At 35.0% G+C, this 16,627-nt stretch overlaps 2 protein-coding genes across 10 annotated transcripts; one reads left to right on the top strand and one right to left on the bottom strand.

Moving 5' to 3' along the window:
• Nucleotides 1-6,268: 6,268 nt before the first annotated feature.
• Nucleotides 6,269-10,894, bottom strand: LOC112015038 (putative disease resistance protein RGA3). Of its 8 annotated transcripts, XR_010628779.1 has the most exons (5): nt 10,782-10,877; nt 10,326-10,386; nt 7,603-10,205; nt 7,067-7,179; nt 6,269-6,498 (listed from the first exon to the last, which is right to left on the bottom strand). XR_010628779.1 is itself a non-coding variant. In XM_024047395.2 (2 exons), exon 1 carries the CDS (start codon nt 9,506-9,508, stop codon nt 7,607-7,609), a length of 1,902 nt encoding a protein of 633 aa, XP_023903163.1. In that variant the 5' UTR covers nt 9,509-10,758; the 3' UTR covers nt 6,269-6,498; nt 7,603-7,606. The 8 variants fall into 8 exon arrangements, 2 of the variants coding, with proteins under 2 accessions (XP_023903163.1, XP_065629038.1); XR_002883135.2 differs by lacking the exon at nt 10,326-10,386 and having other exon boundaries at nt 10,782-10,894; XR_010628778.1 differs by having other exon boundaries at nt 7,603-10,386.
• Nucleotides 10,877-15,791, top strand: LOC112015040 (probable serine/threonine-protein kinase PIX13). 2 transcript variants are annotated; one of them, XM_024047399.2, is made up of 7 exons: nt 10,877-10,987; nt 11,712-11,753; nt 11,897-12,234; nt 13,411-13,546; nt 13,664-13,806; nt 14,400-14,523; nt 15,039-15,791. In XM_024047399.2, the coding sequence occupies exons 3-7, from the start codon at nt 11,977-11,979 to the stop codon at nt 15,452-15,454; spliced, it is 1,077 nt and encodes a 358-aa protein (XP_023903167.1). In that variant the 5' UTR covers nt 10,877-10,987; nt 11,712-11,753; nt 11,897-11,976; the 3' UTR covers nt 15,455-15,791. The 2 variants fall into 2 exon arrangements, with proteins under 2 accessions (XP_023903167.1, XP_023903164.1); XM_024047396.2 differs by having other exon boundaries at nt 10,906-10,987; nt 11,712-11,802.
• The last annotated feature ends 836 nt before the right edge of the window (nt 15,792-16,627 follow it).

The raw sequence follows: 16,627 nt of genomic DNA, 5'->3' as shown, positions 1-16,627 counted from the left end.
CATTTTCCTTTTGATAATAAAATATCTGAATGTTCATTTGATTTGATTCACATGGATGTGTGGGGTCCCTTTTCTGTTCCTACTTCAGAAGGTTTCAAATATTTCTTAACCATAGTTGATGATGCAACTTGAGCAACGTGGATTTTTCTTATGAAATCTAAATCTAAAGTTAGGCCTATTTGTTATCTCTTTTCATGAAATGGTTCTCACTTGGTTTGGAATCAATATTAAGTGCATTAGACTAGAGAATGCCCTAGAGTTCAACTTGATAGATTTTTATAATTCCAATGGGATTATCCATCAACAAAGTTGTGTTTATACTCCTCAACAAAACTCAGTTGTTGAGAGGAAGCATCAACATATATTGTATGTTGCTAGAGCTTTACAAAGTCAATCCAATCTTCCTTTAAAATTCTAGGGTAATTGTGTTCTTACAGCAGTCTACCTCATCAACAGACTTCCATCCACTCTTCTTGCTAAAAAAACACCTTTTGAACTACTCTTTCATAAAACACCACACTCTCATCTTAAAATCTTTGGTTATTTGTGTTTTACTTTCACAATTGCTCAAAACAAGTCCAAGTTCTTACCTAGAGCTAGAAAATGTATTTTCATTGGTTATCCTTTTAATGTGAAAGGTTACAAATTACTTTGACCTTCACACTCATTCCACTTTAGTTTCTAGATATTTTGCATTTCATGAACATGTTTTCCATTTTCTGTTCAATCTCCTTTTTCATCCACTTCAAATGATTCTTCAATTCCAATACATTTTGTTCCACTTATTACATCTGTTTTCTTAGATGATTCTTTCCCTTCTACAAAGCCTAGTTCTCCACAATCCAATTCTTCACATTCTAGCCCTTTACAATCACATTCTCCACAATCTAGTCACTCCAATTCTAGTTCTACGCATCTTGATATCTTTATCATTCAAGTTCATCATGAGCCCGATGATGAATTTCTTCAAGATGTCCTTGAGGTCCAGGATGATCCTCTTGTTCTTGATCTCAATCTTAGAAGATCAACTAGAGTCCATAAATCCCCTTCTTATCTTAAATTCGACCATTGCAATCAAGTGACATCAAGCAATTCCACTTCACTTCACCAACCAAGTATTGCCTATCCTCTTTCTTCCTTTCGTTCTTATGACCACCTTTCACCATCTTATAAATCTTATAGTAATTCCATTTTTTCAAATATTGAATCTACCTATTATCACCAAGCTGTTAATGATCCAATGGTAAGAGGCCATGACTAATGAGATAGCTGCTTTAGAGGCTAACAACACATGGACTTTTATGCCTCTACCTCAGCATGGAAAAATCATAACATAATAGTTAATAAAGCCCAAATCTACCCAGTATATGCTCAATGTGAGACTTAGTGCACACCCACACGACACAAACTTGAACAATATCCAAATCAAATTTGGGACATCACAATTTCCCCCACATAAATCCCTAACATCCTTTAGCTAAGGCCCCACTTTGTGGGGTAGTGTTTCTTAACCCACTTGGGGTTATCGGGTTGGCTCTAATACCACAACCCAAGGAAAAGCATCTACCACATCTGCGCTATACCTCAAAAGGATTAGTTAAGTTACAATTAGAGCTCTTCATAATTACATATAAACCTAAAATCCATTTAGCAAACACCCAATATGAGACTCAATACACACTCGCACAACACATACTAACGCAGGACAAGGGAGAACAACCAAAAATCTGATTTAGAATACCAAGGGCAAATCTGGTATAGCTTGGGTTTTAAAGAATTAGGGTTAGGTTTTGGTGGGGAAATGCTAGAAAATAATAGGGATTATAGGGTTTTCAAAGGGGGCAAGGATTAATAGGCTTTGAGAATGAAAGTAAAGGTGAAAATCAAGATTTGGGTTGCTGTGAACAGTGATGTGAACAGTAATCGTGAATAGTAAAATTAAGAAAATAGATAAATTCTAGGAATCACACCTAGATTTCCTAAACATCACACCTATGGTTCCTTGGCATCACACCTCAGAAAAGGTTGCATCACACAAACAATAAAAGAAAACTTCACAGCTCTTAAATTCTGAAAATATTCATTATTAACCAACTCAATAGAAAGTACTACAATTCTTTAAATAGAAAACTAATACATAATCCTAGTAGAACTAGGATTTCTTTAAACCGTAACAAGACTTGGACTTGGACTCCTTAGGCTTTTACTACTAAGCCAAACTAAATAACCAAACTTAAAATAAAACCCAAAAGAATATCTAATGGATTGTTAACATAGCTCATTCCAAAGTATTATGAAATTACAAAATTGCCCTTGATACTTAAAATCAAATAAAATATAATAAATTGGTCTTCTCATTGACTCCTACATCATTCTCCCTTGGTTGGAGAAAACTCAACCTCGAGTTTTGAAGTGTTTAAGTAAAAATAATCTTGGTTTCTTGAAGTGCATCCTTGACATTGAATAAACACTTTGAATTCGAATTTCCTTTTGTTTCTTCATTTGTGGCAGCAATGATGATAATAATACATCCACCAATTCAATTGACCCATTAAACTTTTTAGGAATGACAAAATCAATATCTTGAAAAGTTGGTGTAGGCAATAGAACACTACTTTGGCAGGCAACATGAAGTTGGGAAAAAGATACTTCTATTGTTATAGTCTTCACTTCTTCCTTGTAATTTTGATACGCTGCCTTTTCAATTTCAACTGCTTCATCAACAATTTCCATCTTTTTAGAGTCTTGTTATATTACTTCAAGCTTCCCTTGATCGCTTGCATCTGCCTTCAACTCAGCATCTCCTATGTTGCTCACTAGACAACTTGTACCTTTGACAAAGTCAGTAGAGTACTCATGCATAGGACATAAGGGCTTTGATAAATCTTTCAAAGAGAAATCAGTGCAATCTTTGGAAAAATTCACCGGAATTTGAGGCACTTTTGTAGGCTGGTCAGGTTTTGTTTTGGTAGCTTCTGTTGCTACACTAGAATTTTTAGTTTCTTAATCTTTTCCTTCAATAACTTTTGGCTTTGATACTTTAAATTCATCCATCTCAACTAAGGTCATAGGTTTCAAAACAACCTCTTCACCAACCATTAGAGTGATTTCTTTCCCATTAAGTTGGACATTTTGATCAAAGAGCCAAGGTCGACCAAGAAGGATATGTGTAACTTGCATAGGAATTATATCACACATGATAGAATCACTATAAATACTACAAGGAAAAAAAAAACAAGGCATCTATGAGTTACCAGAATAGAGGTGTTGTCTATCCAAGCCACTTTGTATGGTTGAGGATGAGATTCAACCGGAAGTTTAAGGCGTTCAATCGTGGAAGATGACACAACATTCATGCAACTTCCCCCATCAATAATAAGCTTCTTTGCTTGGTTTCCACAATGAACCAACATCTGAAACATTGAAGTTCTCCTTCAATCCTCTTCATCTACTTTAGGAGCTGCTAAAATACGTCTCACTACAGAAACGAGAAGTTTTTTCCTCGTCCTCCTCCAAGTCATCCGTAGCAAAATCTCCATAATCAAATGCATCCTTCATATGACCTTCATCTTGCTCACAATCACTCAATTTCCCTTAAAAAATCTCCCTTATTGTGTAGACATGATGCAAAATCCTTGCTCTGATACCAAACAGATGTAGGACAAGGGGGAATAATCAAAAATCTGATTTAGAACACCAAGGGCAAATCTAGTATAGCTTGGGTTTTGAAGAATTAGGGTTAGATTTTGGTGGGAAAAGGCTAGAAAATAATAAGGAGTACAAGGTTTCCAAAGGAAATAAGGATTAATAATTTAATAGGGTTTGGGAATGAAAACAAAGGTGAAAATCAAGATTTGGGTTGCTGTAAACAGTGATGTGAATAGTAACCATGAATAAAAATTAAGAAAATAGATAAATTTTAGGAATCACACCTAGAATTCCTAAGCATTACACTTAAGGTTCCTTGGCATCACACTTCGGAGAAGGTTGCATCACACAAACCATAAAAGAAAGCTTCGCAACTCTTAAATTTTAAAAACATTCATTATTAACCAACTCAATAGAAAGTACTACAACTCTTTAAATAAAAAACTAATACCTAAACCTAGTAGAACTAGGATCTCTATAAACCCTAATAAGATTTGGACTTGAACTCCTTAAGCTTTTACTACTAAGTCCAACTAAATAACCAAAATTAAAATAAAACCCAAAAGAAAATCTAATAGACTGTTAGCATAGCCCATTCCAAAGTATTATAAAATTACAAAATTGCCCTTGATACTTAAAATCAAATGAAATATAATAAATCTGACTTCTCATTGCCTCCTGCATCACACACTCAATCAATCAGATCCACACAATTTGGGTATCACACCACTGTACCCCGTAAAGTGCAGAAGAAACCTCTTACCATAGCTGTACTGAGTCTATTGACACCACACTACTTTGTAACTAAACTGAACTTGAGATCAAGTCATTAAACATACATTCATCTAGAAGCAACTGGATCATAAGTAGTAAAATGTAAAACTCTCTTCATATGTTGATAGGCTGTAATTCCAAATTTTCATCGAGAAACACTCATCAACTGTGTACTCATAAGCGTGGCGACAAAGAAATCCCAGTCATACATCTACAACATTATCCACGCAAGTAAAAGCAAAGAAAATAACATAGTAGAGCGTGCATGCAAGAAGAAAGACATTACTCAATGTTAATTTTTTTTCTCCACATCCCAGCTTAAACAGCTACTAAGGAATTTCTAAAGGTTGAGCACGATAGTAATAACCTACCAGGAGTACCATAAATCAAAACTCTGATCCTTGAACATGACATTTATAATCTACGGAGAGTACCACATATTAACCCCCTAGAGGAAGTATGCAAAAACCTTGAACGTGATAGTAACAACTAACTAGTACCTAAATCTAGAAGTCAAAAGAGTTCATTTAATGGATTTAGCCTAAATAATATCCAAGAGGAACCAAGGTTTAAGTGTGAAATGAGATTTTAAAAAAATATAGCCTTCAAACCCAAAACTATAAATACCTTCTATGGCATTCAAATAGTACAAATAAATAAAGTTTGTTCTTTTTGGTTTACAATAACTATGGAATTAATAATAAAGGGCTTGGAAAATTTTTGAAGTAGCCATGCAAATGCTCATACCAAAAATGTGGCAAGAGGAAAATTTTGCCTTTTCAAATATTCACCTTCGGTAATCCTCCAAACCTTTGGGCCATATATATCAAGTTTTCATGAGCCAATAGATACCACTCAAACCTTTGGGCTATATATATCAAGTTTTCATGAGCCGATAGATATCCCCGGTGCATGTCGTTAGCCAAAAAACCGTTGTTGCAATGACAACATAGATTCTATACCAAAATCACTAGCAAGTCTTGAGAGAGAACCATGCATCATGCGTGCCCTACGAGAAATACTCAGATTCAAACAAAAAATGAGAAATACTCACAGATTCAAACAATAAATCGCAAACGAGCAACTAAGCTAATTTAATGGTTAATTCTGTGTCATTCTTTGTTGCTTTGATATCATCTTAGATTTTGTTACATTAAACCTCTGAAATCTCATTAGGAAAAGATGTTTTAAGCTAAAGGAATCCCTTTTTCTTTAACAAAGCGATTATCCATGAAAACCTGACACTCAGAAACAATAGGTGTCGAGTATATTTAAAATTATGTGAATCTCAGAAAACTATGGAGACCAAATTTACATGGTAATATGATATAAGTGGAAAATTATACACAATACTCACCAATATCCCCTGGCATTTCCAATTTGATTTAGAACAATCTTCTTCCCCTTAGGGCATTGAGGCCATGCATCTCCCTCAGTAGATAAGACAATTTTGGAAGGTATCATATACCAGATTTTCACTAAGAGCCTTGTAGCTCAATTAACACTTCCTAGTGTTTTCAATATGTCGAAGATTCAAACCCCCCCTTTTTCCCAATTATCAAATTACCAAAAAAACAAATTAACAAAATTTTAAAATGAATTGACATCCGGAACTAGCAATTGATGGCTAAAGCAAATATCTTGGTGGTCTTCCACTTCAATCAAATTAAACTTTTCACATTGTTAGCTTAACAAATATTCCAATGCTGTTAGGTACTTCATACAAATAACAAAAATATCAAACTTCAAACAAAATTGAATGAATTAGTTTATCAAAAGATCCAAAACTATAAAGCTCAAAAAGGAGTTTCATTTCAGTAACTCCAATAACCAAAAAGCAACGAAAAAACAATCAATAATACGTGACTCAAATTATGGAAATATTGTGCATATTAGATTATACATAATATATGAACGAAGTCATAAATATAAACACACATCACTCCCTTTAACAGCACACCACTTAATTCACGCCACACTATTATTAAAATTATTTAAAACACAAGAGAAATGCAAATCTCTTAAATGAACTAGGTTGAGACCTTCTTTGCTGCATCTTGTTGCTGAATTGATAAGCTGCAGTGTTTTAAACCAAGAAATCATTAGATAAGTATAAAGTGAAGAAAAATACATTGGTAATAAGAAATGGTTCTCTAAATTTTTTATTAGGCACCATACTTTGTAAATATGGGAACAATATGTTCACTCTGCACACAAGAGATGTACAGTATAATAGGTTACATTGGTAATCAAGCTTTTGTTCAAGAAGAACAAACCATAAGGACAATTTAAAATCACATTCTGATGGCCTAATGATATGTCCTGATGGCTTAGAAATATGTCCTAGCTCCTTCCAAAGGAGTGAGTGAGGGTTGAAACCCCTTGGGGCTTGAGCCAAAATGTGTATATATACATAATTTAAAACCAGAAGGTATGTCTATCAATTTTTTTATTTTTTATTACCTATGTGTGTGGTACATCATACTAAAAAGATATTGAAAAAAATTAGGATTCTCATAGATTTTACTATTCCCAAAACATCACATTTAGAATGCATTTAATATTGCTATTGCAAGATATTGTTAAGAATCGGCAATAAGATGGATTGAACATTTGAAAATTAGAATTGAAATTAAAAACTCACCAACAGCGTTTTTAAGTGCAAAGAAATATCCCATTTTGGGAGAACAATCAAGAGCACTTGTCAATTGAAATAATAAGAATCACACGTGCACGCGCGAGAACAATCAAGAGCACCTGTCAATTGAAATAATAAGAATCACACGCGCGCACGCGCACACACACACATATGTAAACAATGCCAATCTTACGAATTACATAGATTTCATACTTCCTTTATAATATGACTACAAATTGCAACTTATGAATGGTTTAGGTTAATCCATTTTTCTTTCTTGTTTTTGGGTCACATCCACCCTTAGTAGGTAAATACATGCCCAATAAATTATTTAACACCATATTCAGTTCACCTTCAGAAGGATGAAGTTAAAACATTACAAAATCTTTAAATTATGTAATTGATTTGTTGAAAGGAAGAGAAAGAAACGAAAAAAAAATTTGAATAAAAATTTTATTCCTTCAGAATAAGTTAAATTTGAAGAGGGAGTTCTGAAGAAAAACAGAGCATACCCAGAAGATTAAGAAGATTTTAGCCCTTACCCAATCATTCAGTCAATTTGACAAGAGGGATGTGCGCTATCTGGAGCCAATCCTTGCCAACTCCTTTCTTGCAATTTCTACTCAATCCAGGACAACAATGAATATTCAGTTCTCTCAGGACAGTGAGGTGACCCATCCCCTCTGGCAAAGACAATAATTTTGGGCAGAAATGAATCTGAAGTTTTCGGAGTGAACTAAGATCTGGAAGCCACTCTGGCAATATTTCCAAGTTTTGACAACTAGAAATATCTAAGAACTGTAAAGTGTTGGCAGATCCTATAAGCCATTGAGGTAGAGTCACTAATTGTGGCAATTCATTGATTGTGAGTGATCGAAGCCTTGTCGGGTAGTCATCCCCATCAATAAAATTGAGCTTCCAACAATTTTTAATTACCAGATTTTCCAATGCAGTTAGGTGTTTTGTACCTTGCGGCAAAGAGATTAGGCTTTCACAATTTTGGAAGCCCAACCTGTGAAGGGTGGTGAGGCGTTGGTGCCCTTTAGGAAAATACTCTAGTTCGTGACAATCTAGAAAGAACAAATTTCGAATAGAACACATACACTCGATTCCATTGTCACGTAAATGCATTTGTGTAGTGGTTACCCACAAAAATCTGAGGCTAATCATCTTTCTTATATCTCTTGGCAACTCTTCTAGCTTTTCACAGCCAACTAGTATCAAAGTTTCTAAATTTTGCAGATCGCAAATGGAGTTAGGCAATTTCTTAATTTTCTTATTCCATCCTAGGTTGAGATATCTTAAATGCTTTAAAGTACTAATTGAGCTCGGCAACACCTTCAACCTTGAAAATCTTAAATCAAGCAGCCGCAAGTGCTTAAACTTAGAGATGCATGTTTCCACCGAGGATTCTTTAATATTAATAACAGAGCGTCCAAATTGTACCCAATCTTCGCATGAGAATTTCATAGTCCGCATGTTATTACTCAACTTATGTAAAAAAGTTTTCATTGCATGAACACCCAAATTATGGTCCAAAATTGACACATGCCTTGCTTTTTCAAAATTGTTGGTGTTATTCACGTTTTCAATTAAGCAATAATCATGTTGTGCAACATATAAGGAAAGATCATTTAACAAATCATGCATTTTAAATGTCAACAAAACACCAATGTCTTCAACTTCTTGAAAGAAAGATCTTGATAATAACTCTTTTATATATTGTTCTCCTATATCTTCCAACTCTTGAGTACTTTTGTTGGACTTTTGGAGGAGTCCATTTGCCATCCAAGATTGAATTAATTCTAGATTATTATATCTAAAATCCTTGGGATACAAAGAGCAATACGCAAAACATGGTTTCAAGAATGATGGCAAATGGTTGTAGCTCAATCTTAATGCGGGTAAAATGTCATCTTCCTTTTGCTCAAGCTTCCATATCTCACTATCCCTTATAGAGATCCAGTCACGCTCCTCGGTTTTCGAATAAAGTAAGCTTCCTAAGGTCTTCACAGCCAAAGGAACACCTTTGCATTTTTTTAAGATTTGTTTTCCAATATCTACTAGTTTTGGATGGTGTTTCGGCTCTCCTTCATTGAATGCGCATCTTAAGAACAAGGACAAACAATCATTCTCGGAAAGACCTTCAATGTCATGGATTGGTCCAGGAGCCATCACTGAGACAACTTTGTGACTACGTGTAGTGACAAGAATTTTACTTTCTTGGTCACCTTCTATTAACAAATTCTTCAGACTAATCCATTTGTTACGATTCTCATTCCAAACATCATCTAAAACGATAAAAAATCTTTTTTTCTTTAAAATACTTCTTAAACTAGCTTGCACTTCATTCATACTCATATTCTCACTAATTACACCACCAGCAGATTTACTGATTTCTTTTGCTAATTTTAAAACATTAAAATCTTCTGACACACACACACCCATATGTTGGAGTGAAATCTTTCAGCTACCCTTTTATCATTATACACCCACTGAGCAAGTGTGGTCTTGCCCATACCCCCGATTCCCACTATAGAAATCACAGAAACGTTACCACCAACATCACCTGGCTGCATCAAAAGATTTATTATCTTTTCCTTGTCAAGAGCCCTCCCAATAACATCAAAATCACGAACAAAGGAGTGGGTCTCCCTGTACACAATACGCTCATCATTGAGTCGCATTTCAAGTTGGAATTGATCTCTATCCTTTGCTATCAAATCTAACTTCTGCCTGATCTGCTTGACTCTATGACCCATTTTATTACGGAAAGCAAGCGGGTTAGAAGGCGAAAAGAATTGGCATACCTTTCTGCTGGTGCTCCCATGTGTTTTCATCACCTGCTTCCGTAGATCCTCACACTCAAATTCATCCAGCACATCCATGGCATCATGAAAGACATCTTTGAGTTGCTCCAGCCAAACACTCAGCCCTCGGTTTTTCATTTGCTTCTCCTCGGCATCAAGCAGCACGGCTTGAATGGTGGACATGGTGAGCTTAAGCTTTTTGAGATCGCTTGCAGTTTTCCGTGTCAAGGAAATCTCTGAGTAAGCAAGGGAGCCTAGCTTCTCGATGACTTTTTCTGCAACGGAAAAGGCCAACTCCGTCATTTTTTTGGAGATGACGTCCTCTGCCTTTTATCCTGATTAAAGATGGAAAGTAGGAATGGCGAGAAGAGAGAGTTACAGAGGGAACGGAGAGGGAGAAAATCCAAAGAAGAAGAAGAAGATGAAGAGGTTTGTGAGAGAAGAGCAATAATCACCAGAATTGAGAAATAAACATAAGAGTCCGTTTGCTGAATCTGAATACTGAAAATCCAAATCCTACAGTAAAATAATTTTTAAATATTTACATAATGTAAATAGTATCGTGATTTATTTTTAATAATTTTTATTATATAAACAGTATATATACTGTTTATGTACAATTTTTTTTTTCTCTCAAAGTCAAATTATGAAAAAAAAAAAAAAAAAAGAGGGAAACGCAAAACGTGGATGCGCAGACGCGCAATTCAAACGCTCTCAAAAAGTACAGCTACATTTTTATTGAAGTGATAGACTGATAGTCACGAGGGTAGGCTAAGTAGTCAAGAGGGGGAGCTTCTTGTGAGGTGAGTGGTTTATAAACGAAGCGGCGCCGACACGCCAGCAGTGGAAAACAAAAAACAAAAAAAAAAAAAACAAAAATTCAAGATTTTGACAGATGGACAAATCCTTACGGTTGATTTTGTGAGAACTTGGACATTTCACTCGAGTGAGAAGTGAGAAATCTCAAATCAGAAACCCACACAGCCCAACCGTTGATTTCCCTCTGCCCGCTGCCCTCTGTCCCTCGCCGGCACTACATTGGGCCGATCGGCGAGCTCCTTCTGTCCCTGTGTCCCTTCCGATCTCTCTCTCTCTCTCTCTCTCTCGGCATGGACAGGTCCGAGCTTCTCTTCTCTCTCTCTGTTTCGCGATTTTTTTTTTCTTTCTGCTGACTGCTTTGGACCTTTGGTTTGGTGTACTGTGGCGTGTTATATTTATAACACCCAAAGCTTTTTTTTTTAATCCCACTCACTGTGTTATACTTTACTGTGTGTATATATATATTTATTTATTTATTTATTTTGTTTCTTTACTCAGCCTTGCCTTATAAATTATAATGTTCATTATGTATTTAGTAATTTTTGTTTTTGTGTGTCTTGCTATACTTTTATTTATTTATTAAAGTTAAATATTGTAGTTGATTTTACTAAAGTTTGTTTTTGTGATTTTTGTTTTTGTGTGTCCTGCTTGTTTTCCTTTCATGTTTTTAGTTTGATGTTGAATGTAGCCCATTTAAACTTTTGGTTGGTACTCTAAACGTTTTATGTGTATTATTTTACTACTTTTGATGTTAATTTACATATTTGTAGTTCTTACGTGATTTAAATAAATTCTAGACGTAAACGTATTTTATGTCTAAATATAAAATATAGTTAATTAATTATTTAATTACTGTATTCACGCCATGTCATGTCCTTGTTTTTTTAAAATTGCTGTATTGCCGTGTCCGTGTCCGTGTCCATGCATCATAGAATTTGATAGTAGTCTATTAGCATTATCAGCAAGCCTGTTGAACTCAAACAAAATCATAGGCTGATATGGGTCTTTGCTTGGATCTCCAGCTCATGATACAGAAGATACTACAACCTCAACAGATACTCCAGGTACAATTCTGAAGTAGCTATTAATTACAGGTTCCAAGTACATGTACAGGTACATGTTCATCGCCTGGGTTCTTTTTGTTTTTATGTTTGTTATGTTCTTTTAATTTCTACTAATTATTGGATTTTTTTTTTCAAATCTATAGTGATATCCTCGGATAAGATAACACAATTTCCAGGAACAAGCAGCAGCAACGACAAAAGTCAATTTTCAGAGGGAGCAAATATGTTAAGCATGGATGAGTCATATCCTGATGGGAAAATCTTAGAGACACCCAACTTGAAAGAATTCACTTCTACAGATTTGAAGACTGCCACTAAGAATTTCAAGTCGGATTTTGTGTTGGGTGAAGGAGGATTTGGCAAAGTTTTCAGGGGTTGGGTGGATGAGAAGACCCTTGCACCCTCCAAGGCTGGTATTGGAATGACAGTTGCTATCAAGAAATTGAATTCAGAAAGTATGCAAGGTTTTCAAGAGTGGCAGGTATCAATTTCAACTGCAAATTTCATTTACAAAGTCTCTATTAAGCATTTAATTGATTGATTGTTTTTTAAATTCAATTGTTACCATTGAGCTACAAAGTTTTTGGTACTGAGCACTTGATTAGTTTTATTTCTATATTTCGCTGCAGGCAGTTAAAATTCTTTTTCATGCTCTTTCATTTCTATGAACTAATTAACAAAAAAAAAAAAGAGCTAGTGTTATTATTGGTTGCAATGATGATTATGCTTTCAGCCTCATATTCAATTGTGGAATCCAGCATATACAGATTGGGTCCCACTTGTATCACACGCTATTTTGCTACAGATTCCAAATCCACAAATGAAGAGAAAGTGATGATGTGGTGTTTAACGTCGCCAGATATTGGTCAGTCTGTCACGCTACTATAATATGGCATGCATTAACTATTAATCCCGCTGTGTGGTGGCAAATTTTTGAATCTTAACCATCCAACCTGTCTCTAATTTGGTTCCAATTCTTTACAAGTTACGTTAATTTTGAAATGCACAAGCTAGTCTGTATGAAACCATTAAGTTTATGTTTGGAACCCAATTAATCACAACAAATGAGAGAGAGAGAGAGGGGTTCTACTAATCCTTAAGGACATGCTATCTTCTAATCCTTGGGATACCAAGCAATAATTGAGATAAATCAGTATTTAGAAGTCATTAAAGTTTAGCAGCTAGTAATACGTGTTTTAGAATGCACATATGCCTTTGAGTGAACTGATCATCCATTTGTGATTAAATTCTTTCAACTACTCAATTGTCACTTTGTAAAACAAATGCATTAACATTATATGGTGGGGACTGTATTGTGTGTACTTCAGAAAGTTAAGACATTTCTCATGCTGTGTAATAGAAAATGACATTTTGAATTCGGTTTACTACCCTAATAATGTATGGTTTAGGCCTCTGGATTTATGCTTAACCAGTTTTCTTATTTAAAATGGATTTGTTTCATGAATCAGATTGAATATTACAAATTTAAAGATGCATCTAGTGCCATGTTATTAAATTTTGAATAACGTGACACTCTATACACTATTAAACCTAGAAGATTAAATCTTGAGCATGAAATGGAGAGGATCATGTTCCTCGAATATAACTATTTCTACTGATATTAACATTGTTTTTCCATTTCAATTTGATTGTGTAGTCGGAAGTAAATTTTCTAGGAAGACTATCCCATCCCAACCTGGTCAGGCTATTGGGATACTGTTGGGAGGATAAACAGCTGCTTCTTGTGTATGAGTTCATGTCGAAGGGAAGCTTGGAGAATCATCTTTTTAGAAGTAAGAATTTGAGAAGAAAATTGACTTGTCCATGAATTAGTTGTGTTAACTTAAGGTGTTTTTATTTATTTATTCAACAAATAAAATAAAAACTAAAGGGGTTTTTTCTTTGAGCAGGGAACCCTAACATTGAACTACTTTCTTGGGACATAAGACTCAAAATACTTATTGGAGCTGCTCGGGGCCTGGCTTTCTTACACACTTCAGAAAAGAAAGTCATATACAAAGATTTTAAGGCCTTAAATATACTGCTTGATGGGGTTTGTCTTTCTTTGACCTATGTCTTCTTATCTACCTCTAGTTTTAGCGTAATGCTCCAATTTTTTTCTGAGAGTATAAGAACTAAAGAGTGTGTTTGGATGCAATTTTTTGCTGGAAACTTATTTACTTATTTGTTGAAAGTTGGATTAAGTATAGCAATACCTAGAAACAGTGTTGTACATAAACTCATAAACTGGATAGGAAGGTAGCTTATTCCAAATTACTTTTTGTTTCCTTTAATGTTATAAATATCTCCTTTTAACTACTTTGGCTACTAAGTCTGCATTTTGCTTTGTTTAATTGATGAGACACAAAAGAAGTTATGTAAAACTGTTGTTTTAGCGGTAGTTTGGGGTTGGAATATGGAATCAAATGGAGCACTAGTATTCTAGACGTGAAAATTGGTTGAAGAATTTCACTTGATTATCACCGACCTTTACCCACAAATAGATCAAATCTCTTTTATAGCAAAACTCGGGTGCTGCTTTCCAGGATATAGGAATATAAACTCATCACCTATTCGCATAGATATTTTAACAACATTGGATAAATGACAGTGATATATTCCACTTTTCTGTTTCTTCTCCTACAGAATTACAAAGCAAAAATATCAGATTTTGGCTTGGCAAAATTAGGGCCTTCTGGTGGTGACTCACATGTGACAGCCAAGGTTATGGGCACATATGGTTATGCTGCTCCAGAATATATTGCAACAGGTAATGATGTCTCTAACAAAATTTATATATGAATTCTGAAGTCCTGCAATTTACTTACATTAATGAAATCTTTGTAGTTTTATGGTTGAGATCAAGTATTCTTAAAGATATCCTACTCGTGTTTAAAAAATAATTGAATGAATACGCATTAAATGAAACAAAAAGAAATTTGGGCCTTAAACTCTCTAGCTTCCTTAGAAATAACACTGCTTGGGAGCTTCAAGAAGTTTGAAAGAATCAAACTTGTTACAACAAAAAATCCACTTAGCTAAATTGTGGGCAACAAATTAGCTGCTCTTCTAACTGTTGACATCCTAGCCATTTAAGCGTGCGAGGAATGATTATAGCTAGTGGATTGATAAAGGATACAAAAGAGCTTAAAAATTCAAATGAGTGCTTAATAATATGGTCATGTGAAAAGATAGTTAAGCCATAATTTAAAAAATGGCAGTCTATTAATGCTTGTTATCAAGGAAATCTGCTAACACGCTTGCCATTGTATAATTCTTCAACAGGTGATTTGTATGTAAAGAGTGATGTCTATGGTTTTGGAGTGGTGCTACTCGAAATGCTAACCGGCTTGCTAGCGCTTGATACAAAAAGGCCTAGTGGGCAGCAAAATCTGGTTGAGTGGCTTAAGCCATCTCTCTCTAGTAAAAGAAAATTGAAGAGCATTATGGATATACGGATGGAAGGCCAATATTCAACTAAGGCAACATTACAAGCAGGACAACTCACTCTAAAATGCCTAGAATCAGACCCTAAAAGCCGGCCTGCCATGAAAGAAGTGGTGGAGGAATTGGAAGGGCTTGAAGCAATGAAGGAAAAACCAAAGGATTGCAAAACCAAGTGTACTCATTCTACACCTCATCATCACAGCCAACATCCTATTCATCATCGGTACACCGGACACCATGCTGCTAAAATTTGATCAAAACATAAGCAAGGTGAAGAAAAATACTTCACATACAAAAAAATTGTTTGCCTCGTCCTTTTTTTTTTTTTTGGGATGGGAGCCTTGTCAAATATGGTTTCATTTTTTTATTTTTTGGCCAAAGTAATGTCTTTAGATTCACAACAATTTTTTTTGTTGTTGTAAGTTGTAACTGGCCATTTTATGTTCAACATGATGATTATAGTGTAATACTAGAAATTGTAGGGTTTTTTTTCCTGATGTAGTCCTGAATAGAAGGGAAAATGTCTCAAGGGTACTTAAATGGTATTCTGTTTTTTCAAGCAATATTAGAGATATAACTTTTTTTTTACAATTTTCTAAGGTGACATTTTGCGATTGGAACTTCACTTTCATATATAGACTAATGACTGATACCACTTTTATTATGCATTAATCACAATAAGTTACGCAATTAGTATGAAAAAAGTTAGTAAAAAAATGGTCATAGACTCAGCTCATGTAAGAAGTTATTTACCAGTTATTAAAATACGTGATTAGTTGAACCGTAAATTAGGTTCTGCCCTGATGATGAGATTGGGCCACTACTTCTTATTCTTCTTTCTAATAGGCTTGTGGGCCACTTCTTTAATTAGCTTATTATCCGTGTGATGGACAACCTGGCTAAAGTTATAGGCCTTATGACCTTTTAAAGTAATATTTTTATTTTTATCCAATGAATAAAGCCTCTTTCACCTTGTCACCATCGAAGTTATCATCGTGCACAATCTTTTGTTCAAGAAATGATTTCTGTATCTATGTGTGTTGCGTTGGCCCAACGACCCTAGTCTGTTTTGGGCACAAGCCCTCAATTTATTTGATCTTTGGTAATGATCTTGGCCCACAATGGGAAATCTTAGGAATAGTCCATCACTATGATGGACTGGGCCTTTGTATTGATCTGCTGTTGTGCTGCAAGATTCTAGCCTAATCGAGGATGTATCCAATTGACTGAACTTCCCTTCCTAAGTTTTGAGCAGGATCTCAGTCTCCAAAAATTGTGTTCTCGTCTTTCTCTCGTGTCTCTCACCCCAATTTTTTCAACCCCCAATACCATATCCTCCTTCCCCTTTTATACCCTCTTCTTGGTAGAGCTCTCATGATGGTAGAATCTTCCACACGTATTCGGGACCTACCGCTTTAGAAGTAAAG

Source organism: Quercus suber, unplaced genomic scaffold (assembly GCF_002906115.3).
Source record: "Quercus suber isolate HL8 unplaced genomic scaffold, Cork oak 2.0 scaffold_67, whole genome shotgun sequence".
NCBI classification, from domain to species: Eukaryota; Viridiplantae; Streptophyta; class Magnoliopsida; order Fagales; family Fagaceae; genus Quercus; species Quercus suber.
The sequence above is the reverse complement of the archived record's forward strand: the minus strand, read 5'-3'. Positions and strand labels throughout refer to the sequence as shown.

Excerpts from the sequence above, each read along its gene's own strand:
- LOC112015040 (XM_024047399.2), top strand. The coding sequence starts at position 11,977 with ATGTTAAGCATGGATGAGTCATATCCTGATGGGAAAATCTTAGAGACA. Across the intron at positions 13,547-13,663 it reads GGAGAATCATCTTTTTAGAA|GGAACCCTAACATTGAACTA; the intron begins GTAAGAATTTGA and ends TTCTTTGAGCAG. Across the intron at positions 14,524-15,038 it reads TCCAGAATATATTGCAACAG|GTGATTTGTATGTAAAGAGT; the intron begins GTAATGATGTCT and ends ATTCTTCAACAG.
- LOC112015038 (XM_024047395.2), bottom strand. The coding sequence starts at position 9,508 with ATGGGTGTGTGTGTGTCAGAAGATTTTAATGTTTTAAAATTAGCAAAA.